Source organism: Schistocerca serialis, chromosome 5, assembly GCF_023864345.2.
Source record: "Schistocerca serialis cubense isolate TAMUIC-IGC-003099 chromosome 5, iqSchSeri2.2, whole genome shotgun sequence".
Classification (NCBI taxonomy): domain Eukaryota; kingdom Metazoa; phylum Arthropoda; class Insecta; order Orthoptera; family Acrididae; genus Schistocerca; species Schistocerca serialis.
In genome coordinates, this window is record NC_064642.1 from 246,146,038 (window position 1) to 246,173,489 (window position 27,452).

At 38.0% G+C, this 27,452-nt stretch overlaps 1 protein-coding gene across 5 annotated transcripts in view; it reads right to left on the reverse strand.

Moving 5' to 3' along the window:
• LOC126482298 (transcriptional protein SWT1) overlaps positions 1-27,452 on the reverse strand; it is a 342,452-nt gene that overhangs the window by 256,553 nt on the left and 58,447 nt on the right. For 4 of the 5 annotated variants that reach the window (XM_050106316.1, XM_050106313.1, XM_050106314.1 and 1 more), the window contains 3 exons: positions 19,375-19,506; positions 13,438-13,539; positions 9,708-9,806 (listed from right to left, as the gene is read on the reverse strand). In XM_050106316.1, the coding sequence (XP_049962273.1) occupies positions 9,708-9,806; positions 13,438-13,539; positions 19,375-19,506 (333 nt within the window). The remainder of the gene's footprint in view (positions 1-9,707; positions 9,807-13,437; positions 13,540-19,374; positions 19,507-27,452) is intronic. The other variant, XM_050106315.1, reaches the window with a different exon arrangement.

Sequence of the window (27,452 nt, forward strand, 5' to 3'; positions counted from 1 at the left end):
CCCCTTCCAAACCTTCAGCTGTGCTGGGCTTGAGCAATTGTGAAAAACAGACTGCAATATCTTCTAGTGTGCTGGTTATCTGGAACACCGCCAACTAGTACATCAATAAAAGATTGCAATTATGATTCAGTCCCATTCTTGAACTTTCGTTCATCCCGCTACCTAGCGACGTCTGTTGGTGCCATCTCCATGACAGATCTTGCCGCTGCAATTTATTCTTGCGATAATAATTACAGTCAGTTTAATACAATTTACTTCTTTTGTTAGACATTTCATCCTGGATTAATTTTACTTCTTGTTTCAACTGATTGTCACAATTATGTTCTAAACCTGATTACAAGCTGGTAACATTCTTACCCATTATTGTAACACACGGCTAGTGACTGAATTTCTCATTTGCAATCCATTTAGTAAATCATTAAAGTCTCTCATACCCAAATAAAATATTGGTCTGGGTTCTGAATCAACTAATGTTTTTTGAAGGTCAATGGTTCCATTTTTGAATGTTCCCTGTACTTAAAAAGTGACATTAATGTTTGTGTAAAGTTGTCCACACATGTTTGAAAGCATTTACTGCAAACTTGTTCAAATACAGGAAGAATTTGTAACATGATACAGTTTAATGCTATTTCCTCCTGTGTTTCCTAAAATCGCCAAATTACAATCAGAGCAATAGACTGTTGTAGGGGCTAGCTCATAATTTCTCAAGTATCTCTTGGACCAGCGCTGTGTGAAACAATGTCAAACATTGATACTGAATTGAGTGCTTTGGCGTATTGGGAAATCTCAAGCCTGTTGGAACACAAGCATTGTTTGCCACGCCCTGCCCTTCCAAATTCGTCAAAATAAATGCGCCCATGACCTCCACAGCCACAGCTTCATCTCATGTAAGATGACCCCTATAAATGTAAGACTATTCGTAAATACTCTAGTAAGCAATGTAAAGATGTTGACCTAAACAGCAATAGTTTAATCTGCGAGTATAAGACGACCTTGTATTTTTTAATGATGAATTTGGGGAAAACCCTCATCTTACAATCAGGGAAATATGGTATTATACTATGGGAGACTTTTACTTGGGTTGCCATGGTATCTGTTGTTGTAATTGAAGCATGTTGATAGCAAGGACTACATGAACATTATCGTGGACCTTCATTCTTGATGTCTTCCCTGACAGCAATGGCATCTGTTACCAGGATAACTGTCCACGTCACAAGGCAAGGATTGTACCACAGTAGTTTGAAGAGCATTATAGTTAAGTCACATTGATGTCTTGGCCACCAAATTCACTTGATCTGAACCCAATGGAACACATATGAGACTCTACCAGGTGACAGCTCCTTGCCCACACAATACCATCCAATAAGTTATGGTAAATACATGACTGTGCATAGGCATATGGTGCCACTTAACTATCAAGGCCTCAATGATTTCATGCAATGGAGAATCGTTACCATTTTTCATTTCAAAGGTGGAAAATGCTGTTATGTAAGTAGTCATAATGTTTTGGCATTGGCTCATCAGTGTAGCTCCTAAATGGCCTGTCATATGTGATGCCTTTATTTTTCTCCATGTGCTAACTGATTGCCACAATTTCCCAAATTCTTTTTCCCTTCAATCAAATTCAAAATTCACCATTTCTAGTTCACCCTGAAGGGCATAAATCTTCCCCATTCTCATGACTCTTTTTACCTTGCATGCAGAATGGGAAAGCTTTCGAGTCTTTTCACAACAATCACCTCAGTGTAATATCAAACGACAACACTCACACAGAGATTAATGTGCGACACTCTAGCAAAGTCAATGAAGTACTGAAGGAAAAAAAGGTTAATGAAATAAAACAATAAGAATCATGTACAACATGAGGTAGGAAAACAAATAACACAAATGAGGCAATTTCTTTAAGTTTGTAATGAGCTGATAATATACAGCACCCAAATTGTAAACAGTTTCAATAATTCTAGTAAATGTTTGAATGATTTATTAGTGAATAGAAGGGCATTCCAGAACAACACGACTAATCTTCAACTACATCACCAAAGTAAGTTATTAGTATTATCATCTCCCTTAACAATAGATTTTCTAATGGCTACCAAGAAACGAATAGTGAAGTCATCAAATTTTGCTAGCTTGAAATTTTTATACAGCAAGTCACTTACCGAGTGAATCCCTTTACAACTGTAATTTCCTAGAGACTTAAGTATGCTGCTATAAAGCTAAGTATGCTGCTATAAAGCACTTTCATAAGAATGAGATAAAATATTAGTAAATAGCTGCCAACTATTTTTACTGTTGTTACCAGCATTTACAAACAAAACTCAGCAAGTCATATACGATATAATTTATGAAAACTTAACACAGACAAACAACCTAAGTGACATATTGTTTATATTTAAAAAATGATTGTCACTTGAAAAGGCTATATATCTTGATTGGTGGCATAGTAGTCAACAAATCAGATATTTTTGCAAGAAGGAATAATTTTAAAACTAGCTACTGCTATTGATTTGTAAACCATGACAACTGCATGTAAAAAGGTCAAACATTATGGATTTAAAAGGAATGTTCACTTAAGAAAGTTATAAAATTATAGGATATAGTTGCTTGCTATGGCTTACCTTCAAGAGGAAAATTCTCAGTACTGTCAATAGATACTTATAAAAGTACAAGAAACTGACATAGTTCACCAAGGTTAAAAAGGAAGGGTGGGTCACTCAGAACTCAAGAGAGACAGACTCACCTACTGTGAGGACGATACCACACCCTTAATCTTCTTTTCTCCTCATACAATACAAAGATCTCTCTCATACTGGAGTCTGAGTGACTTGTCCTTCTTTAATAACCTTCTTCAATGTGTCTTTCCTCCTTCCACAAAGGAGGCATAATGGCTACACAGATAGTTTCTTATACTTATATGTGTGTTTATTGGCAGCAATAAGAAATATGCCTTCTGAAGGTAAGTTCTGCCTTGCCATTCAGTCTCACAGTTTTAAACATGGGTGACACAGCAGGTTGATTGTCTTCATCTCACCTACATCACACAAAGTACCATGCATCACTTCCATGTCCATCACATAGTAGTAAGCACACTTAATTTAAAGCAGTTAGATATAATGTGCATTTCTGAAAAAAAAAAATCTGGTCAGTGGGCAGCTGCAGCAGTATCTAAATCCCGTCTACACGACAATAAAATTACCTGCTTTCAGAATTCTATGTCTGATCATCTACACAAGTTGGCATGACTGCACACTGTGCAAGGAAATGTTCTCTTGCACTTAAGCTATCTTCTTGTTACATGTGCTAGTTTTCTAATGGTATTTTAGCACGCAATGTTAATACAAAGTCCATTGTTCGAGGCCATTCATTCCATACGCTTGTTATATTATACTTCACCTGTCTGCTAAAAATGAAGTCTCAAGCAATCACAATCACAATTTATTACATTGTATGACATATCGGTAATAGAAGTTACATCCTAGAATATTTTCACAACAGAATGTGCAGCCAATGCTGGACAATGGTTGACTACTTTTCTCCACCAAGCCAATCCTTCTCATGGCAACAATCAGTTAAGTTTTACAGCATCAGCTGCTACTTTTACTTCGGTGTCTGTAAATACATTAGTACTGTTGCTGTTTAATTTACTGTAGAAAACATCTAAGATTTAAATTTAGTGAATGAGATACAGTATACATTGAAAGGAAATGCACATTATCACCTGGTTTCAACTTACATTATTGGGGCTTCACAGACATTCAACTGCTCATAAGTGACAGGTATTCAACTAGATTTTATCCTGAATGGCTTATTTTTGAAGTTGCTTGATATGGAATGGAGAAAAACTCAGTGACTACTGCCACTAACTGCTACTATATTAAGCACTTTTGACCTCAAAATGAACTACGTCCCTGTGACTTCTGAAATTTTCCCGGCGTATTTCTTCTTCTAATAATTTCCGGGTATGGAGCCGGACGGGATCCGGCTGCATACCCGGAAATTATTAGAAGAACTACGTCCCTGTTTAGACTTACATTACATACTAGTAGCATTTCTGAACTTTTACAAATACATCAAAATATGGTGATAGGAGCAGATGCTCTAATAAACCAATTAACAAACAAGTTGACACAAAAATTGATCAGGGAGCCAGACACCATTGCAAGATTTCTTCTCCGCTGGTTACTGTTGCTACGTTTTCTCATCAATCAACTCTCAAAGTAACATATTTCATATCTCCCCAGATTTCATCATCCCATCTTTTTCTTGCCGAGAAAGGTGATTTCCCCTTGTGGCACAAAATATAGAAGCTTCAAGGGCCAACACAAGGCATTCATGGTAACAACATAACCTGCTCATCCAAACTGTTTACTCCTCATTAGGTTCACTATGGTTCTATATAAAATTCCTCAAGTTCATATTTATGCTGGATCCATCACTGTGTACCAGACCACAGTTTTCCCCTAAAATCTACCCTTCAGATACGACCAAATGTTTGTACTACAGTTTCTGAGCATTCCATGTTTTACATCCATGTAACAGCATGGATCGCATTATAGAGTCTTCTATGAGGTTTGAATTGTCTCAACGGACTGTGTGGATTCAGAAGTTGGCCTGAGTTCCCATACACAGGCTGTATAAGAAGGAAAACATCTGCTTGCAACACAATAATGCCAACTGTACAACAGCTTTTTGGTTATAGAACTCATTGCAAAATTTGACAGTACTGTCCTACCACATCCATCATACAGTTTGGTAGCATCTTCACACTTCCACCTCTTTGGGTAAATGAAAGATGAATTACATGCCCAACAGCTTTCACACTCTGCTGCTATCATCAAAACAGTAAGACAGTGGTTAACATCAGCTGATTCTCATTTTATGAATATGGTATGCAGGCTCCTGTGGTATGCAGGCTCCTGTTCATGTTGAAAAAAGTGCATAAGAAAACATGATGACTATACGGAAAAGTCACAGTATGTATCTGAAAACTTACTTTCTTAACCATGTTATTCGGCTTTCTGTATCAGCTGTAGTTTCGATGCACAAGTGGGAGGGCTTAGTTTTGAAGGACCAACACTTGTATTTCAGAGAATGTATTTTTATCATATCCTGTGTGAGCACTCATTCCCTCCCATAGTTATGTGTTCTAAGTTCTAGGTTAAGCAGTCCAGTTACAAACAGGGCTGTCAGATTGCTGATATGCCTATGATTGCGGTAGCTTTATAATCATACTCAGAATGGCCAACAGAACTGAGTGAATCTGAACAATCCGAGGTCAAACCAAGATTGATCTCGTATCACCAATCTGATGGACAATGTAGTAGACATAGGAAAAACCAAGTTAAGGACATTAGGCTTCAGAGTGATATGTTTTTGAAATTACTTCAAGCATTGTGTGTCCCTTTTTACATGTTCTCATGACAACTACGTCCCATTTAATTGTCTGTAGAACCTGAAATCAAACTTAAAACTGCACACATTATTTTGGTTAATTTTTAATGGCATTTTGAAGCCTGCTTTCTGGTCATCACACATGGTGTTCGCGCATCTGATGAATAGTCTTACCAGTTTTTACTATGCTAAGACAGAAAATAAGTACAATAGCTGCTCCAGGGAGAACCAGCCAAACAAACCTCCTGCATTTAATTTATAGTGTAAAGACTTCATGACATTGCAGGAAATGTTTGTTGATTCTGGCGTTTCTTCAATTTCCAGGTATAACACTGAATCATCCAGACATACACTGACAGGAAAAAATTGCAACATCAAGGAGGAGTTGTGCGAGATAAAAGAAAGTTGGTAGGCGTGTTTCTACATCTGAAATATGATCTCTATTCAAATTTCATGCCAGTCACATATGAGTGGCTCCGATAGCACCACTATGAGGATGCAAATCAAGATTACTATAATACACACTGTAGCAATACGAGTTTAGTTACCTTTGAGATTGGATTTAGTGAGTTGATGCTAGTCAAAAATACCTTCAAGGTGACACAAACACCATCATCAACACCACACTCAATTTGAATGAGTCATGCAATAGGGCTACAAAAATCTGGATGATCTTTCTGTGATACTGCAGAAAGACTTGGCAGGAACGTAGCCACTGTACATGATTGCTGGCAATGGTGATTACGAGGATTTATAGTTGCAACAAGACCAGGTTCCAGATGGACACATGACACTACCGACAGTGAAGACACTATGTTCGGCGCATGGCTCCCATGCATCGTATTGCATCTGCAGCAGCAATCTGAGCATCAGTTGACACCACAGTGACACAATGAACTATTACGAATCAGTTACTTCAAGGATAGCTCCAAGCCAGATGCCATGAAGTTTATGTTCCACTGACCCCAAACCACCACCTTGTGTGACTTCCATGGTTTCAAGTGAGAGCTCGTTAGAGGGCACGGTGTAGGTCTGTTGATTAGGAGGCGGCCAGCTGAGGGCCTCCAACCAACCTGTCTGCCTGCCAGACACACTAGATCTCCACCTGGAGTTATAGCCTGGGGTGGGATTTTGGATGACAGCAGGAGTACTCTCATGGTCATTTCAGGCACTCTGACTGCAAATTCGTAAGTCACTTTGGTGATTCCACCTTTTGTGCTGCCATTCATGATAACCATTTCAGGGAGTATTTTCCAACACAAAAATGCTCACCCACATGACGCTGTTGTAATCCAACATGTTCTATAGAGTGCTGACATGTTGTCTTGGTCTGCCCAATCATCAAATCTGTCTCCAATCGAGCACATACAGGATACCTTCAGATGACAATTCTAGCATCGTCCGCAAACAGCATTAATTGTTCCTGTATTGACTGACCAAGTGCAACAGGCATGGAACTCCATCCCACAAACTGACACCCAGCAGCTGTACAACACAATGCCTGCATGTTTGCTTACTTGCATTCAACATTCTGGCAGTTACACCGGTTATTACTGTACCACTAGTTCACCATTTTCAAAGGCGGATCTTGTACGCACATTAACCTATGATCTTGAAATGTTAATCACTTTAATACGTTACCCATACAAATCTATTTCAGAAATTTCATTACTCTACATAATTATTTTTTGGTGTTGTGATTTTTTTCTGTCAGTGTATTTACTTGATTCTTATTTTATCATCTCCATGAAATATTCTGAATAATTCTCACTTAAGATATACCAATGTGTCTAGGAAGGTTGTTCCACAAACAAACAGCTACCCTCACCTTTCACAATCTGAACTATGTTGGTGTTTAATATCATATTTCATTAACTTAGTGGTAACAATAATCATCTTCTGAAGTGGTAGATGGTTTAGTTACTGATTCAAATTACACCTGAGAATTAATACATTTTATCATGTGCATTCTTCACATTGAGCTACCAACACTCAGAACAAAACTGAGTAACATATTCCTAAGATAACCTTTTCATCTTGCATCCTTGATTCAATACCTTGTAGGAGTAGTCATAGAAGCCATTTTGGGAATACCAAGTGGTTCACAAAAAAAGACTCTACAGAGATTTTAAATGACCTGTAATAGCACGTATTAAAATTCTGATTATTATTTAAGAATTAATCAACAGGGGAATAATCAGGGAAAGACTGAATGCACTCATTAGTATTCTTCCTCAATGGTTTAAGTGGAGATGGGATACAACTGAAAATGCAGAACTGCACAGTCATTTACATTTGCACATTTGTTTCTCCATCAACTTCCATAAATATCATTCTTATTGTGAATACTCTATTTTATTGCCTTGTCTGTGACATACATAAATTGGTAATTAGGTTTCTTTACACATTTTCACATTTCACAATAATACTGAAAGGCTACCTGTACAATTTTATAAAAACAACGAAAGAAAAACTTTTTTTGTACAAACTGTTTCAGTATTTCTCAAAATTATTTGCTTTAAAATTAATATACTTTTCCATGTGTTCAAATCAGTTCTGGAAACATTTTTTCCACTCTGGTGTTGATACATTAAAAAAGTGGTTTTGTAAGGATTTGACAGCTTTCTGAGGCCATAAAAATTGTTGATCACTAACCACAAATTTTTTATATATAAAAAAGAATAAGTCTTTAGATGATAAATCACGTGAATATGGACAATGAGACATGAATTCAGTGTTTTTTTTCCACCAAGTAACCAGTTATTAGATGTGGTGTGTGATGGTTGGCAGTGTCATGATTAAAAATGATTTTTGGTTATTTGGTCATTTTTCCTGATTTCACTGATGATTGGGGCTGACAATTTGTTTATCGTTCAGCATTAACTCTGCTTTGATCAGTGAAAGAAACAGGCAATCAGTTTTTTAACCACTTTGAAACATCCACATAGTCAACTGCTGCTTAGCTTCCAACTCATATGATTTCATTCAACTTTCTTCTCCTGTTACAATACTGTACATGGATTTCACATTTGCTTGCTCAAATTTTTTGAGCATTTCCTTACACTAACTGAAATGAACCTGTTGTTGAGCTTCGGTCAAATTATGCAGAGTCCATGAGGGCAGTTCTTTTACACAGCTAAATGTTCATGCAAAAGCAAATATACTGCAATCTTTGACATGCCTAAGGATGCCTTTGACTTGCAGTTCTCACGCGTAGACTCTTTTCAATCACGCTGCACACAGCATCAATGTTTTTCAAACAACAACTAATTTTGGCCAATTTTCAGGAAATTCATCACCAAAGAATACACAATCGTGATGAAATTCCGCAAAAAAATTGTAGACATTATTCCTGGGAGATGACTAGTTACCAAAAGTTGAACAAAATGATCTGGGACACTCTTCTTGAATTAAACCTTTACAAAAGTCACTAAAAATCACCCAATGAAAATTTAAACATGAAATTTCCACTCATTCACAACATTGATTTTTTTTTTTTTTTTTTCTCAGAACAATAGCAATATCCAATCTCAATAGCACCATCAAATGAGGAGATTTAAAATTTTAAAAGACAACACTCCAACCTGATCCAACCCCACACCTACAGAGGTTGTTTCACAATCAAAAGTGGTAATTTGGAGACGCTCATTTCACAGTAACTTTTTTTGTCACTAAATTAAACTTCCATTGTAAGCTAACAATGATAACTGCATAGCTGTGTTCTCTCGTGTTTTCTCAGCACATCGCGTGTTCAGCCAAGTTGTTGATTCCATTTTCATGCACAGTATTTAAAGGGCTGAACTGGTCTTCTCCTCAGGTATTGTGAACTGTAAGCACTGCCATGGCTCCACCCGAAAGCATACCATTAAGTGCATTATTTATCAGCATTTTCACCTAAAGTTTAATCACAATGACAGACCTTCTCAAGACTGAATCTGGACACGAAATTGTTATTCTCTCCTCCTCTCATCTTTACATCAAACTTTTCTGGTCCTAAAATAAGCAGGCACTGATTTCTTGCTGCATTTCACACTAGGAAGCTCTCCATCCAGCCCAGATACTGACAGCTGTTGAAACCTAAAGTATTACTATACAAAATAAAGAAACATCCCCACATATGAAACTATTAAAGCCCTAGTGATCAACGGCTGAGGTATTCTCTATAAGGCATTAGAGTTTGATGCAAACATAATAAGAAGTGGAAATCACATAATACTAGGCACAGAAAGCAGGCCAAAAGTGCAAAATTGATAGCAGCGTCATTTCTGGGGAAAATCTAACTGTATATTGACAGGAACATTTTAGGGGCTTATTACCTTGAGGAGGTGAAAATTGTTCACTCCGTTTCGTAGTAATACTGTCTGTGGGAGAGATGACTTTCCTATCAAGAACAGTATTTGCAGCCCTGGCATTTCCTGTTAAAAAAATGAGTTCTATAAGATTAATATAATGTATAGAGAATTAATATATGTGGGAATGAAAACAACAAATACTGCACTCACTTATAACAAGCAGGTGATCATTCATGGTGTATCACAGAGTTTGAAGGCATAATTTAGAAATGAATTTGGAAAAAGTGTCATACTATCATAAAGGATAAAGTGATTGATTTTCTTTACGTAACATAATCACATGAGCGTTTCACAGTACCATAACTGATTTCGGCCAACCAGCAGGTTATCTTCGGACTGTCAATAGATAAAAAGAGGAGACAAAAATCATTATAGAATCTATACAGAGTACAAAACTATTTTTTTATATTGCAAATTAACTTGTGGAAATTGTGTATGAACAAAACAGCTTTGTACAGTAGGGACCAACTGAATGAGGCAGAGTATTTGTTAAGATGCTGACCGCATATTCAGGATAATGGGTGTTTGCTCTCTCCAGTCATCTTGATTTAGGTTTTCCTGAATCTTTTCAGGTTCTGGTAGCAAGGCCATGGCCAACCACCACCCCATCCTTGTAATAATATCCTTACATCCTCTACTTCTACTTCTTCTTCTTCTTCTTCTTCTTCTTCTTCTTCTTCTTCATCCTAGCCTTTTCCCATTTATCTATGGGATCGGCATTGTTTATGCATTTTGGCATATTAGTGACAGCAGGTGGTTGGGTGCCCTTCCTGACGCCACCCGTCCCCATCTGTATGCGTCTAGAATAAAGCAAGTGTTCAGGTGAGAGATCATTTTGTAAAGATTTGCCCATCATGTACTGAGGGGCAATGTGGGAACCAGCCCAGTATTTACCTAGTTGGATGTGGGAAAGCACCTAAAAAGCACAATCAGGCTGGCTGGTCACCGACCCTTATTATTAATCCACTGAACAGATCTGGGGCACACATGCTTCCCCGAATCCCAGAAGCAGTGCATTAATACTCTCAGCTATGCGAGTAAAAAAATAAAAATTAAAAATCAAAAAATCTTTACACACTCATTGGGTGTTTACTTTCGAGCTGTTTACTTTCATTGTATGATGATGACAAATGGGAATCACTATCAGATGATCCTTACTAAAAAACAAATAAAATAAAGTCAGCTAAGAATCTGTCTCCCTAAAGATAAAAAACAGCAAGACTATACTTTATGATACAGGCTGTAAGTGGTGATATAATGTTCACATTACACTGTCAACAATACTAAAGGCAACAGTAGATAGAGGGTAATAGGTGGAGTGAGACCCTCTCTTTGTTTATTCATACTTACCTATATTTACAAAAGGAATAGTTACTTTGACATGATTTGCAATTACATTCATTAGAAAATATTACATGATTTGATATTTTTTGAAAATTTAAAGATAAAGGTTCACAAGGCCCATGGATCCGAAATTAGCCTATTGTGGGACTGAAATGTCTTTCACTCGATGTGTGAAGGTGAACACTAATTTTAATTCTGTAAGAGCTACCAAACACAAAGCTTTCCTTTAAAATTTTGTCTATTTCTTAGTTAATTTTGTATATAGAACAGTCAATATCATTAATGAAAGTTCAAATGTATTTATTCACTTAGCGTAATTTTATTTGTGAGCACATAGTTAGAGTATGTGCAGTGTTCACTTTTACTGACGTTCATCCTTTTCAGTAAACAGAAAATTTCAGCTGTCAATTTTCTTATTCCGTTCTTTGGGGAATTTCTTAGTTGAGTTAACTTCAGTGATGATATTTTGTTGCAAAAAAAGTCTGTTTTTTTAATTATTTTTCATCATGGCTCAAAGCTCAACTTCCTTTGTCAGCTTTTGAATCTAAAAGTTTTTCCTCATAGTCCCCTACTTAATTTCTGCATTATCTTACGTGGAAAATTTTTTATTGCTATAATATGCATGGTGCTCGTAATACTTTTTACCTCTGACGAATACTGAAAACTGTTTACATTTATACCGTTTGGCTATTTCACAAGTCACTTTAATTTTTGCTATAGATTTTTGGGCAGTATCACTATCTAGCTTCTCTCTGAAATTTTATTGCTGTTCCTTCTAAAGCTCTTCTTTGTCACTATTTAAAACAACATTAAATAAAAACTCCGCTGCTTTTGGTTTAACGTACCCACATCATCATTTACTAAAAATCACTCCCCCCGTTCCACCATCCTTCCTTCGCCCTTTTTACAAACACTGAAATTTAAAAATTTAAAAAAAAATCATGTCACATTACTCTACTGAATGTAGCTATAAAATCTTCCGAGGTAGTTATTTTTTTCATGAATATACATGTGTATGAATACACAAAGAGAGGATTTCACTCCTTCTACAAAAACTTGACCTTTGCCTACCGCTGTCTTTAGCATCGTTGACAATAGAAATGTTGAATGATCATAATTTGTACCATATGCCTTCAGGTACAATTTTAGTATTAAAACTTTCTGGCAGATTAAAACTGTGTGCCGGACCGAGACTCGAATTTGGGACCTTTGCCTTTCGCCGCCCCCCCGCCCCAATTGCTCTACCAACTGAGCTACCCAAGCACGACTCACGCCCCGTCCTCACAGCTTTACTTCTGCCAGTACTTCGTCTCCTTCCTTCCAAACTTCTGCAGGAGAACTTCTGTAAAGTTTGGAAGGTTGGAGACGGGGTACTGGCAGAAGTAAAGCTGTGAGGACGGGGCATGAGTCGTGATTGGGTAGCTCAGTTGGTAGAGCACTTGCCTATGAAAGGCAAAGGTCCGGAGTTTCGAGTCTCGGTCTGGACACTGTTTTAATCTGCCAGGAAGTTTCACATCAGCACACACACCGCTGCAGAGTGAAAATCTCATTCTGGAATTTTATTGTTTTTATCGTAAGACATATAGACCTTATAATGCTTTTTGTCTTCTCTTTTATCTACTGATGGTGTGAAAATGACCAATGACTGGCCAAAACTGGTTACAGTATTGTGAAAAACTCCTGTGCTTGTATTGTATAAAATATAAAACAATTGTATCAAAGGAAAATTTGATAAAAAAAAAAAAAAGAGACAGAATTACTGCCCAGTGCTTACCTTCAGGAGATGAAATGTTTAGTACTGCCATTTATGTACAAATCATGACATTATCCTAGATTTTGTAGCTATTAGTTCCATCCTCAATGGATGAAATAGGGATGGTGAGAAGATTAAAATAGAAAAGAAGGTTGCTAAGATCCCAGGATGAGGGGGACCCACCTGTTGGGATACTGTTGTTCCTTCTTTTACTTTTGTGTGCCTGTCAGTAGCAGTAAACTTTCCACCTTCTGAAGGTAAGTATTAACTAGCAATTCTGTCTCTTATTTACTAAAAAATAAAACAATATAGACATGAATTGATCGCAAGAATTTATGGAAAAATAATTTTGATTATTATTCAAATTTTACAAATAACATGTATAAATGATGATTTCAAATACAGAAGAATATTTTCAACATTGAAAACATTTTATAACTAATCACATTCCAATCTCATAATGACAGACTTCCTTGAGTCACATTGTACAATATTTCTTGAAATTTCAAACAAATATTAACAGAACCCATTTTGCCTCACTGTATCTGTAGAAAAAGCTTACATCCCACCCAAAAGACTTGTATGAGGGGCTATTACCTTGAGTTGGCAAAAATTTTTCGCCCTGTTTAACAGTATTACTGCTTGTGGGAGAGCTGGCCTCCCTATCAGTAACCGATGGTTTTGTAGCCCTGGGACTTCCTGTTGAAAAAAAGAGAAAATAGACAGAGGCTGCTTGTAATGTAGAAAACACACATTCAAACAACCACATCTCACACACCCATACATGACAATTGTCTCTGACAATTGTGCCTGATGGGAGAAGTAAGATTTCAATCTTTTTGTTGTGCCTGTCTGTGACCCAACATCTTTTTTCATAACATTGTCATTATTACATTCTGGATTTTCCTTTGTTCATTATCTGGCAGCGTTTCTCGAGCTTGGACAATGATTGGCTGTGTAAGTGTATACTTCCTAAATGATTCCTCTTCAACATGCAAAATAATTTTAATTCAACAAGAGCATTTGATTGTATGGAACATGTAATACTTTTGCATATGTTGGAACATAAATGATTAGGAAAAAAGCTAAACAACAGTTCACTTCGTATCTGGAAAATAGGAAGCAGAAGGTTGTCTTCCAGTGTCTGCAAACAGGGAATAGTTTTGAATCTCAATGGGGTCACAGAAGATGGGAGGGGTAGGGAGCAGGAAGTGTTACAGGATTATGTTGTGATGCCATTGCTATTCTTGGTATATATCAATGATATGCCACTAAGCACGACACATGACTCAAAAATTATTCTCATAGTAACAAGTGTTACTGTATAAGACTTGGAGTATAACATAATTGGTGCAGCTAAGAGGGTAATCAAGGACATCAGGATGCAACTTTCAGAGAACAGATCAGTGCATTAACAGCAAGAAAGCACAATGCATACAGTTTCTGATTGGGGGATTGGTTGTGTCGGGGAAGGAGACCAGACAGCGAGGTCATCGGTCTTATCGGGTTAGGGAAGGACGAGGAAGGAAGTCGGCCGTGCCCTTTGAAAGGAACCATTCCGGTATTTGCCTGGAGCGATTTAGGGAAATCACGGAAAACCTAAATCAGGATGGCCGGACGCAGGATTGAACCGTCGTCCTCCCGAATGCGAGTCCAGTGTCTAACCACTGCGCCACCTCACTCGGTCATACAGTTTCTGACTTGGAAATCTTGTAGAAGTGAAATTTTATTATCCCTAGGTGGTTAAAAAGCCAGTGAAGTTGACCATTTTAAACTCTTAGGACTGAGAGACGATGGATAGCTTTCTTGGAAGTATCACAATTAAAATCTTGTGCAGGAACTGAATGCTGCTGCCTTCACTAGAAGAATAGACCAACTGTCTCTCACACTGAAACATGAAGGCTTGTTTACTTTGCTTACTTTCAGTCTATTATCTCATATGGCGTTATATTTTGGAGCAACTCTACATGCTTGCTTAGAATATCCTTAGCTCAGAAAAGAATGGTCAGCTAATCTGCAATGTCACTATACAAATTTCATGTAAGCCTTTGTTTGAGTGTCTCACAATTCTAAGCCCATCATTGCTGGGATATGTATTGACAATACTGACACATTCAGGAGAAACTGAAAATTCAATCTGCAGACAAAAAATGGAAAAACAATATGCACTCAGATATACTATCTTAAGCACTTGAACAGAAAGGTGTGACTTGTTTAGCCAGTCCAATTTTCTAAAGGCTTCCAGAAGAATTGAAAAATTTGACTGATAAATTCCAAGTATTCAAATCTTAGTTGAAAGTTTTCCTCGTGGCACCCTCCTATTCTGGACAGTAGTTCCTCTGTAATGTGTTATTTATTTGTACACCATCTCACAATTTTTTTACGTCTTATACTGTTTATAAATTTTCTAATCAGTATTATGTGGGCCTACTCACTTGTTCTATGACCAAGTAGCTTCAGCTTGTATAGTCCCACAGAATCTGGTAAATTAATTAAATAATTAATTAATTAATAACCAGTTTTTTATGGGTGACTGGGATATACAGGAAAATAACAGGCATGTCAAATTTCCACAATTATAGAAAGAAACAAGTTTGTTGTCAGTGGAGTTATAATGTGAGGAGTCTTATTACAGTTGGATGGGCATCAGACATATCCATACTTTCAATCATGGATGGAGGAATACTGTTAAGATACGAAGATGATTCACTGCAAACGTGTGGGTGAGTTTTTAAAGGAACAGTTGGTCCACACTTATCTTCAATGTCTGGAATACGAGTCATAGCACACACAGATTAATCTCTCAGAAACGAAGATATCAACCATACTGACTGAGCAATAAAATCCACTGATTCAAATAATGTAGAGCATGTCAAGTACACAATGAGGAGACAAACTGCTGCTCATCAATTATCACCAAGATCTATTCCACAGCTCTGTGTTGCTCCTCCTCAATAATGGAATTAACTGCCAATACAGCCAATACAGCCTATAATATCAATGTCAAACAGTATTTGTCATAGTTTGGTTGTTAACAATGGATGGATTGTAGAGAGCAGAAAATGGTCAGTGCAATATATGTCACCTGGTGAGGAGTGATTTGGGGACAAGAAGTTCCACCTTCACCACACACACTGCTGGACTACACTAGTGGTTTGTACTTTGTACCAAGCATCTACTCTAGCACAAGTAACACAAAGTAATGAATACTTAAGGTGTCGTGGATGTAACAAGTCAAATGTGGCACTTGGGATGCACACAGAATTGTTTCATAACTCCACCACATTGCTATACTGGAGCCGAGGGTGGTTTGAAAAGTCCTCGGAATCACCACGAGAGATCAGCACTAGCGTAACGAGCTGCTGATGTGATATTCATTTGACTGTTGCCTGTAAACACGTGCCACATCAGTGCTCTTGGAAGAGAGCTGTTGAGGTGACTTGGCTCTGTTGTAGTGCCCGCGTAGTGGTTTGCGAAGATGGGAAAAATCGAGATTCGAGCTGTGATTAAGTACTTCGTAAAGAAAGGTATGAAAGCAAAGGACATTCATGCTGATTTCCAGAATACACTGGGGAACTCTGCTCCTTCATATTCAACTGTTGCCAAGTAGACAAATGAATTTAAATTTGGTTGGGAGAGCTTAGATGATGATCCGCACAGTGGTCGGCCAAGATGTGTCACTACTCCAGAAATTATTGCAAAAGTGCACAAAATGGTCATGGAGGATCGCCGATTGAAAGTGCGTGAAATTGCTCACGCTTGCCAGATGTCGTCTGAAAGGGTATATCACATTTTAACTGAAGAATTAGAAATGAAAAAATTATCTGCAAGATGGGTATCACAACTCTTGACGCTGGATCAAAAACAAGTGCCGTTGCCGTGGCAAAATTACATGAACTAAGGTATGAATTGTTGCCACACCCACATTATTCGCCTGATGTGGCTCCATCAGACTTCCATCTCTTCCCATAATTGAAAATTTTTCTTGGTGGATGAAGATTCACTTCAAACGAAGAATTGATAGCCGGAGTTAACAACTGTTTTGCAGGCCTAGAGGAAACTCATTTTCGAGATGGGATCAAGGCACTGAAACATCGTTGGATCAAGTGCATTAATCTACAAGGAGACTACATTGAAAAATTAAAAAAGTTTGAGTGATGTAAGTACTATTTTTCAATTCCATTCTCAGAACTTTTGAAACCACCTGCATATTCTGCACATTGTTACTAATGTAGGTTATGCATTAGTCTTCGGGGTGCACTCAACCTCGTGATGCCAACTGAGGAGGTACTAGATCGAATAGTAGCGGCTACGGTCAAAGAAAACCACCATAACAACTGGGAGAGCAGCGTGCTCACCACACACCCCTCCTATCTGCATCCTCATCTGAGGATGACATGGCGGCTGGATGGTCCTGATTAACCACTTGTGGCCTGACGACAGAGTGCTATTTATGCATTAGTCAATTACAATTATTAGTTCTCCAGTGGTATATGACATACCAAATTAAATATGAAATGTCTTGTTTTATACGCTACTGCAATTGCAAACTTTATAAGGGTTTAGTAATCTATGGTTAAGGAACCATGACAGTGTGGTCTGTTGTTTAACTTCAGGTTCAATCATTACTCATGTGTTCGATAAATCCCATTTCTATAAATCATAGTAGCAAATTTGTGTATGCAGTCGCCATATTGTATGTTTCCTTAAAAAGTCTTCCTCTGAGTTTTTCAAGCATGAATCATTACCACCTTATCCACTTGACTTTCTGCTGCAACAACAGTCCATCAGTAAACAGGAGACATTGTGGGTGCATAATTTGGACATACCAAAATGCTCTTGCACAATTCTTCGTGTTCTTGATCTCTACAAGTGTAATATAATAACCTTCACCCCAATATTGAGAGCACCATTACTGTTTCAAGAAATCCACAGAATCAATTTCCAGCTGTCATCCTGGAAGTCACATTCTCTTCAAAAACACTATAAAACAAAAGGGTTACTCTCCTAAACTGAAAGTTGTTTTACATACAAATCATATGAAACAACTGAACAAAAAGCTATTATGAGAAGCCCATCCAGGAATAAGGTTTGTTAATAACTTTTTCTTTCCTACTGTTTTCATTTGTGACCACAGAGTATCACAACATATTATCCATGGGCACATATTATCTCCTTTAACTAATGATAAAAGTATAGGAATAAAACAAAATTTCAGTTGAATTTATAGTGTAGATAGCTAGCAAAATATTTGGAAACATTAACTGGTTGTTCAAGTCAAATTGATTATCATTCAATTTTGACAAACCTCAGCACACTTGATCCAGCACTTTTCATTGAACTCTAGAAGCTATATAAGAAGAGTTCTCGACCAACGAAACGCAAGAAAAAGAAACTGTTAAGTTTTTGGTACTGCAGATAGATCACAACCTTATGTGGAGAACATACAAAAGGACAGACATACAAAAGGACATCAGTTCAGCTACATTTGCTATATACATCATTACTGCTATACCTGATTTAAAAATGATGGAACTTGCTTATTCTACATATTTCTAGTCAGTGATGTGTTACAGAATTATTTTTTTTATGAGGACTCAATGTACAGAATGCAGAAATATGTTATAAAAATCTCTTTTCTCACTTAATAACAGTAAGATCAAAATAAACCTCTACAAAGACTGATAACATTAGTACAGAAAGGAGTCAGACACATGAATAAAAATGTATTCAACAGCCAACTAAATGTCATATAGATAATGTGGTGGAGTTTAAGACTGAATTAAACAACTTTATGTTGTGTAACTCCCTCTACTCCACTAAAGATAACTTCACAGAAATTCTTGTACAATTAAATTTTATAATAAAATCACACAATAAAAACTCCAGGTAGGAATATCAACAGTGTAGGAAAAGATAAGAGTGTTACTTACTGTAAAGAAAACACATCAAGTTACGGACAGGCACGAGTAAAAGACACTCACATATAGCTCTCGACCACAGCCTTTGTTAGGTAAACACACACACACACACACACACACACACACACACACACACACACACACACAAACACACCCCTCACGCACAAACAATCGTCAACTCCAGCATCTTGGGTCAATAAATTTAATAATTACCATTGGCACAGTAATGCGATAGTCTTTCATAATGTCAAGACATTTCACTATATGAGACTTAAGTAAAATTTATATCTTTGGAAAATTACTTTCATGTTCCAGAGACCCATTTCTGTGGGGTCCATAGAATATGACTAACATAATGTAAAGCAGTGAGATATCTGGTTACCACTGGTCATTCTTTCACATTACAACAATTTATTGCTGTTTGAATTTACTGTTAATCAAACACTGCAAAATGACAGCTGTTACTTGGAACTGGTATTTTCTGACTGTCATTTCAAATGGATACGAAGTTGACTTTAAGAGTGTAGTTGCTTGCTTGATGACAAATGTATAAACATCACATGTAGTAATGTTTTTCATATGATACAGATTAAAAAGTTTTCAAAATACTTACGTTTTTCTGGCAAAGAAGTTGCAGAGATGTTGCTATTTTTTCTTGGTGACAGAGTTTTCTGTTTTTCCAGTACCTTCCTTAAACGAACCAACCTCTGTTCTGCTATACCAGCAACAGAGCCAGTTTTCCTTGCTGAAAAATCAAACTCATTTATTTATGCTCTGTGCCCTCTGCAATTGTGAAACATTACATATACAGGGCTATTACAAATGATTGAAGCGATTTCATAAATTCACTGTAGCTCCATTCATTGACATATGGTCATGACACACTACAGATACGTAGAAAAACTCATAAAGTTTTGTTCGGCTGAAGCCGCACTTCAGGTTTCTGCTCGAGAGTGCAGTGAGACAAAATGGCGACAGGAGCCGAGAGAGCGTATGTCGTGCTTGAAATGCACTCACATCAGTCAGTCATAACAGTGCAACGACACTTCAGGACGAAGTTCAACAAAGATCCACCAACTGCTAACTCCATTCGGCGATGGTATGCGCAGTTTAAAGCTTCTGGATGCCTCTGTAAGGGGAAATCAACGGGTCGGCCTGCAGTGGGCGAAGAAACGGTTGAACGCGGGCGGGCAAGTTTCACGCGTAGCCTGCGGAAGTCGACGAATAAAGCAAGCAGGGAGCTAAACGTACCACGGCCGACCGTTTGGAAAAGGCTAAAGCAGAAGCCTTACCATTTACAATTGCATCAACAATGCTTTCGAACTCATTGATGGGGACATGCTGCGCCGAGTGTGGGAGGAACTTGATTATCGGCTTGATGTCTGCTGAATCACTAAAGGGGCACATATCGAACATTTGTGAATGCCTAAAAAAACGTTTTGAGTTTTTGTATGTGTGTGCAAAGCATTGTGAAAATATCTCAAATAATAAAGTTATTGTAGAGCTGTGAAATTGCTTCAATCATTTGTAATAACCCTGTATAAGGCAATGATTTTTAGCCACTTAGGTGTACAAATTTGTTCAAGGTATTATACAAATTAGAAAAAAGCTGCCACCTTTGATTTGTCTAATTCTTCCTTTGCCAAATAAAACAATTATGATCCCATTCATATATTTGTACAAGACTCACAAGTGCAAAATGCTAACAAGATTACCATGATAATTATTGTTCAGTTAAACTGAATGCACATGAATGTTCTTACTATCAGCTAAAGGGAAGGTTTGAAGTTTTGACCTCAATCTTATGCACAATTGATGCTAATCATATTCTCATCTCATCATCTTCAGCAAGTCTTGTGTAAAACTTACTTTCAGTTTAGAATTGTTTGCTGGACCTACACTAAGATTTTGACACCTCCTCAGCATCAACTTTACCAGTATTTAATTCTTACGTTCAAAATTTCACAGGAGCTCTCCACATAAGTTGCAACACTAGCACTTCTGCAAAAAGGAATATTGTAGAGAAATGGCTTACACACAGCCTGAATGAATCTTCCCCTCTCCATTGAAGAATGAAATGTTTTGGAATTTTCTGGCAAAGTTAAACTGCTTGCTGGACTAGGACCCAAACAGGGCTCCCTGCCTTTCGCAGGCAGTGCTCTAACCAACTGTGGTGTACAGAAAAACTTGTTACTCAGCTTCAGAACTCAACTCTGACAGTAGCTGCCCCCTACAGGATTATTAAGCTATTAGTTTGTATGGGTTACACTATTATCCCCTCTGTAGAGTATTACTTAATATTGATTTTGATATCTACAGCTGTCGCTGATTTCTAAAGGAACCACAAGGAACTTCCAAGTACTTTCTTGGTTGTTCTGTCACAAATGCCTGTTCTGCCAGTTTTATTTCCCCTGATGACAGATACTTCCTTTAGCATAAATTGTGGCACCTTTGGAATGAGATCACAACAGAAACTAGAAATACAATCTGCCATATGAAAGCCTTTCAAATCATAACACGACTAGTGCAATCATCAGTCAAAATACTTGTTTGATGCAGCTCTCCATGCTAGTCTGTCCTGAGCAAGCCTCTTCATCTCTGGCTACTTCATCTCTGGCTAACTACTGAAATTGTTACCCATTTCAACCTGCTTACTGTCAACCCTTGGTCTGCCAGTACAATTTTTATCCCACACACTTCCCAGCACTACCAAACAAACTATATATTAATGCCTCAGTTTGTGTCCTAACATATAATTCATTCTCTTAATCAAGTATTGACATAAATTTGCTTTCTCTTCAATTTGATTTGGTACTTCTTCACCAATTTTCTGGTCTGTTCATTTAATCCTCGGCATTCTTCTATAGCAACGCACATCAAAAGCTTCTGTCCTCTTCTTGTCTGTACTGTTTTCACTGATATTTCACTTCTGTACAAGGTTACAATTCCTAACACTTAAATTTCCAGTAAATGTAACAATTTTCTTTTTCATAAAAGCAACTGTTGCTGTTATCAGCCTGCATATTATATCTTTTCTATTTTGGCCACCATCTGTAGTTTCACTGCCCAAACTTTTAGTGCCTCATTTCCTTTTATAATTCCCTCAGTAATGCCTGATTTCATTTGACTAAATTCCATTGCCTTTGTTTTACTTTTGTTGGCATTCATCTTTTTAAAAAAACTCTTTTCAAGACATTATCATTTTGTGCAAGTAATTGTTTGATTTTCTGTAGTCTATCTCTTAGCAAATATTTAAGCGTACACCAGTTACAAGTGATTGATAAGAGTAAACATGCATGTCGAATTGAGGCATTTTTCGCAATAGTATTTCATGTAACAGCCCATCAACAAGTAAGAGTAAACTGAATCATCTATTGCTGATGATGCAATATTGAACAACCCAGTTCTTAGGACTCATTTCCACCACTGACCAGAGAAAAGACTTATAAAAATACCAGTTTAGTCTCTGAAAGGCAAATACTCTAGGATTTACAGGAGTAATTAGAGGCAGGCTTCGATCACATCAGGCAGTACTACCTCAAGGGAGTTGAAGAGAGACTACACCTGACATAGACAGCCACTTCTAATGCAAGTTCAATAGTCCCTAGCCATGATGACACTGGCAATGGCTGTGACTGAGCAAATATCAGAATTTAAAGACTTCACAATCTTGAGGAAACTTAATCCTGTACTTTTTAAATGTCTAAGACTGAAATACATTTGTGGTAAAGGATCGAATTTCTGTGTATAGAGACACCAATTATCCTATTTCTCAGTCTGTACTGCAATGTCCTTGCTGGATACAAACTTGACTAAAGGTCATACACAATGTGACCAAAAGTATCCAGACACCTGGCTGAAAATGACTTACAAGTTCGTGGTGCCCTCCATCGGTAATGCTGGAATTCAGTATGGTGTTGGCCCACCCTTAGCCTTGATGACAGCTTCCAGTCTCGCAGGCATACGTTCAATCAGCTGCTGAAAGGTTTCTTGTCGAATGGCAGTCCGTTCTTGAGAGAGTGCTGCATTGAGGAAAGGTATTGATGTCAGTTAGTGAGGCATGGCACGAAGTTGGCAATCCAAAACATCCCAAAGGTATTCTATAGGATTCAGGTAAGGACTCAAAATGCAGGCCAGTCCATTACAGGGATGTTATTGTTGTGTAACCACTCCGCCACAGGCCGTGCATTATGAACTGGTCCTCGATTGTGTTGAAAGATGCAATCAACATCCCTGAACTGCTCTTCAACAGTGGGAAGCAAGAAGGTGCTTAAAACATCAATGTAGGCCTGTGATGTGATAGTGCCACGCAAAACAACAAGGGGTGCAAGCCCCATCCATGAAAAACATGACCACACCATAACACCACCATCTCCAAATTTTACTGTTGGCACTACACATGCTGGCAGATTGGCAGATGATGTTCACTGGGCATTGGCCATACCCACACCCTGCCACCAGATCGCCATGTTGTGTACCATGATTCATCACTCCACACAATATTTTTCCACTGTTCAGTCATCCAATGTTTACGCTCCTTACACTAAGTGAGGCGTCATTTGGCATTAACCGGCATGATGTGTGGCTTACAGCAGCCGTTTGACCACGAAATCCAAGATTTATCACCTCCTTCCTGACTGTCATAGTACTTGCAGCAGTGGATCCTGATGCAGCTTGGAATTCCTGTGTGATGGTCTGGATAGATGTCTGCCTATTACACATTACGACCCTCTTCAACTGTCGGTGGTCTGTGTCAGTCAACAGACGAGGTCAGCCTGTACGCTTTTGTGCTGTACGTGTCCCTTCACGTTTCCACTTCGCTATCACATTGGGAACAGTGGATCTAGGAATGTTAAGGAGAGCGCAAATCTCACATACAGACATATGACACAAGTGACACCCAATCAGCTGACCATGTTCGAAGTCTATGAGTTACGCAAAGCGCTCCATTCTGCTCTCTCACGATGTCTAATGACTACTGAGGTCATTGATATGGAGTACCTGGCAGTACGTGGCAGCACAATATGAAATATGTATGTTTTTCGGGGTGTCTGGATATTTTTGATCACATAGTGTATGACCACAACACAGCAGAAAAATCCAGATCTAGCCTTGCTTACAAAACTAATCCATCCTCTTTCCCCTATACAGCAGTCAGAAAACTGCATTTGAACGAAACATGACATGAGTATAAAGCAAGTCAGTAGATATGGCCAAGGCTGGAAATAGACTTGTTTTAAAAGCCATCAGAGCAATTACCTTGGGCAACTGATTCCACAGAACACCCAAGCTTGGACATCTGGTTGAGGAAGAAAAAACAATGCTACTGGATAGCAATGTACCACACACAGTGGTGTAATGGTCAAAGCACTGAATCTATATTTGAAGAGATTGCATTCTGATACCTAAACAGCCAATCTGATTTATGTTATCTGTGGCTTCCCTAAATCACTCCAAGCAATACTGCAATGGTGCCTTTAAGAGACCATGGCAGATTCCCTCCCCAAGTGAACCAGAGCTCCAACACCAAGACTTTACTAACACTACGACATTTAACTGCAAGTGGTACAGACAGTGTAATAAATATCCACATCTCTTGTATAAGGCTGTATTTGTTGATCAGGTTCTGGATAATGGAGGCCAAGAGTGTATAAAATTTGCCTGTGGTGATGATCTTTCTTTTATCGTTTATGCTGTTGTAGTCATCTTTGCACAGTGTTTACATGTAAGTTTGTAAGTAACATATGAGCATTCACATGCACAATTCATAGAATTACAGTATTAAGTAAGTGGTGGTAGGTCAGTAAGGGGGAGAAGGAAGACTGGGGTTTAATGTTCAACCAACAATGATGTCATTACAGTCAGGGCAAAAAACCCATTCAAAACACGGATGAGAAAGAAAATTGGTTATGCCACATTCAAAAGAATCATCCTGGCATTTTCTTTACACAATTTCAAAGCACGAGTTCACAAAAATGCCACCTTGGTAACGCGGTATATTAATATACACTTGGATAAGGCAACTAGTTGGTGATTCAATGTCAAATGGTTAGTGGTACCAACTTGATCATCTCAGATTTTGTGCAGGTTTGGTAAAAAGCCAAACAACAATATAAATATTTCTGGCTCATAAATTTTAATGCTTTGTAAAAGCCAGTAAAAGTTCGTCTATATGTGCCACACATGCACTTTTTTATTTATCCTTTTTAAGTAGTAACTCTAGAGTGTAGCATTGAAAATATATGCTGAGTGATGGAAGAAGGGCGGCAAGTGAGGAAAAATCCTTTTATTAAAGTCTGTGAAAAATATGTTTCATGTCACCATCAGAGACTGTTCAAAACGCCATGCACCTTCACATGCTGGGGGACACATATTTGGCTGACCCATGTGGACGCAGTGGAGATGCAAAGCAAACATCAAAGAACAACTATTACCGAGTGATTACAAGTTAAACTTTCAAACCGCTGTAGAAATAACACCACTGGTCAGAATGACGTCAAATTGTAATGGAACATTATTGGAGAAGGGGGAAAACGTATGGCAGAAGAAAAATAAATAGTTACAAAATGTAGCAATAGATGGCGCTGTAAGCATCATAATTTAATAGTGGTCGACTACAAAAGACAAATGAATCATACAACAATGCCTAAGGTGTACGACTGACGTTAAACAAACTATCGTTAATCCCATCCACTATGGCATAGTCGTATCACATCAGATGGGAAAAATCCATTTTTAATTGTCCTGAGGCCAGAAACCACATATAAAGCATCACTCACATCATAATAATCGAAAAGCACCAGTTCGCTTTTGTTCTACAAATTTACTTTTATTGTTAACCGGTTTTCAGCTTACAAGGCCATCTTCAGACATTTACTGAGTATGATCACCAAAGAAGTTACAATGTTTGCAAACAACATTGGAAGAGAAGTAACACATACAGTAAGTAACATCTTTCACAGCGTGGTGGTAATGCAATGAAAAAGTAAAAATTAAACAGTACATAAATAACAATGGAGTAGACATGAAAACCTTTAGCACAAAATATGAATAGCATGGCTACATAACATAAATTTTATTTTATTAGTTTTGTTTATAAACAGAAACTGTTATGTAGGCACACTATTTGTATTTTGTGCAAAAGATTTTCCTGTCTACTCCATTGTTATTTATGTACTGTTCAATTTTTTCTTTTTCATTGTATTACCACCACACTGTCAAAGATGTTACTTACTGTATGTTTCTACTTCAGTCTAGACATGTTACTTCTCTTCCAATGTTGTTTGCAAACATCGTGACATCTTTGGTGATAATACTCAGTAAAATGTCTGAAGATGCCCTTGTAAGCTGAAAACCGGTTAACAATAAAAGTAAATTTGTAGAATAAAAGCAAACTGGTGCTTTTCATTTATTATAATGTTGTTCTACCAAGAACCCACGGAAAATTCTGTGAACATCACTCACATCAGTTTTTAATTGTCCTGAGGCCAAAACCACATCAAAAGCATCAATCACATTGGTTTTTAATTGTCCTAAGGCCAAAAACCACATAACAAGCATCAATCAAAATCAAATCTGATTATTAACTTCTGTGTGACTGGCACAAAACTTGTTCAATATGCTGTCCAGCGTTTTCTGCAACAAGCTGAAATCAAGAACAGCATGTTCCACAACCAATTGAAGTGATTCTGGGGTTACATTCAGAAGATGTTGCGCAATGCGTGCCTTCAATGCAGCTAAGTTTGCAATCAGAACACTGAACCCAACATCTTTCCGATAGCCCAACAGCCTGAAATCACACAGATTATAATCAGATGATCCGGACAGCCAGGCTGTAGAAAATGGCGGCTGATAAATTTAACATTTCCGAAATGATGCTTCAGCAATGTGCAGAGGTGCACCATCTTGTATAAAAATGATCCCAGCCACACGTCCAAGCTGTTGGAAAGCTGGAATGATGTGGTTGCGCAAAAGACACTCATAGCACTTACCAGTGTCAGTACAGGTAACAGAACCGGAAGTATCTGTCTCTTTGAAAAAATATGGCCCCACGATAAAATGATGCCGTAAACCCGCACCACACAGTGACCTTTTCAGGATGAAGTGGTACTGGTTGATTTGTGTGTGGATTTTCCATTGCCCATATTCAACAATTCTGTGTACTGACATATCCCGTCAAATGGAAGTGGGCTTTGTCTGTCCCCAAAAGCTTCCACGGCCAATCATTGTCCACTTCCATGTGAGAAAGAAATTCTAAAGCAAAGGTTTCTCTTGCTGTCAGGACAACAGGAAGCAACTTGTGGACATGGGTAATTTTGAATGGATAGCAAAGAAGGATGTTTCGTAGAATTTTATGCACCATGCTCATGCGTATGTCTAATTTTCGGGCAATTCCCCATGCACTACTCGTTTGCAGACCATCACTCATCTCCTCTCGCGCTGCTAAGGCCACTGCTTCCACTGACATTGAATCAATTTGTTTCCTCCGTCTACCAGGTTGCACACCAAAAGAACCCTTTTTTTTTGAATTTCCGAAGCATTTTCTCCAGACCCATGGCGGTCATCGGACCAATCCCATTTTTCAAACCCTTCAGCGTCCGGAACTTCTGCAGAGAAACATGTGCACAGTCATCATTCTTGTAATACAACTGTACAAGCCGAACAATCCTCCGTTGAGACAGTCATGGTGAA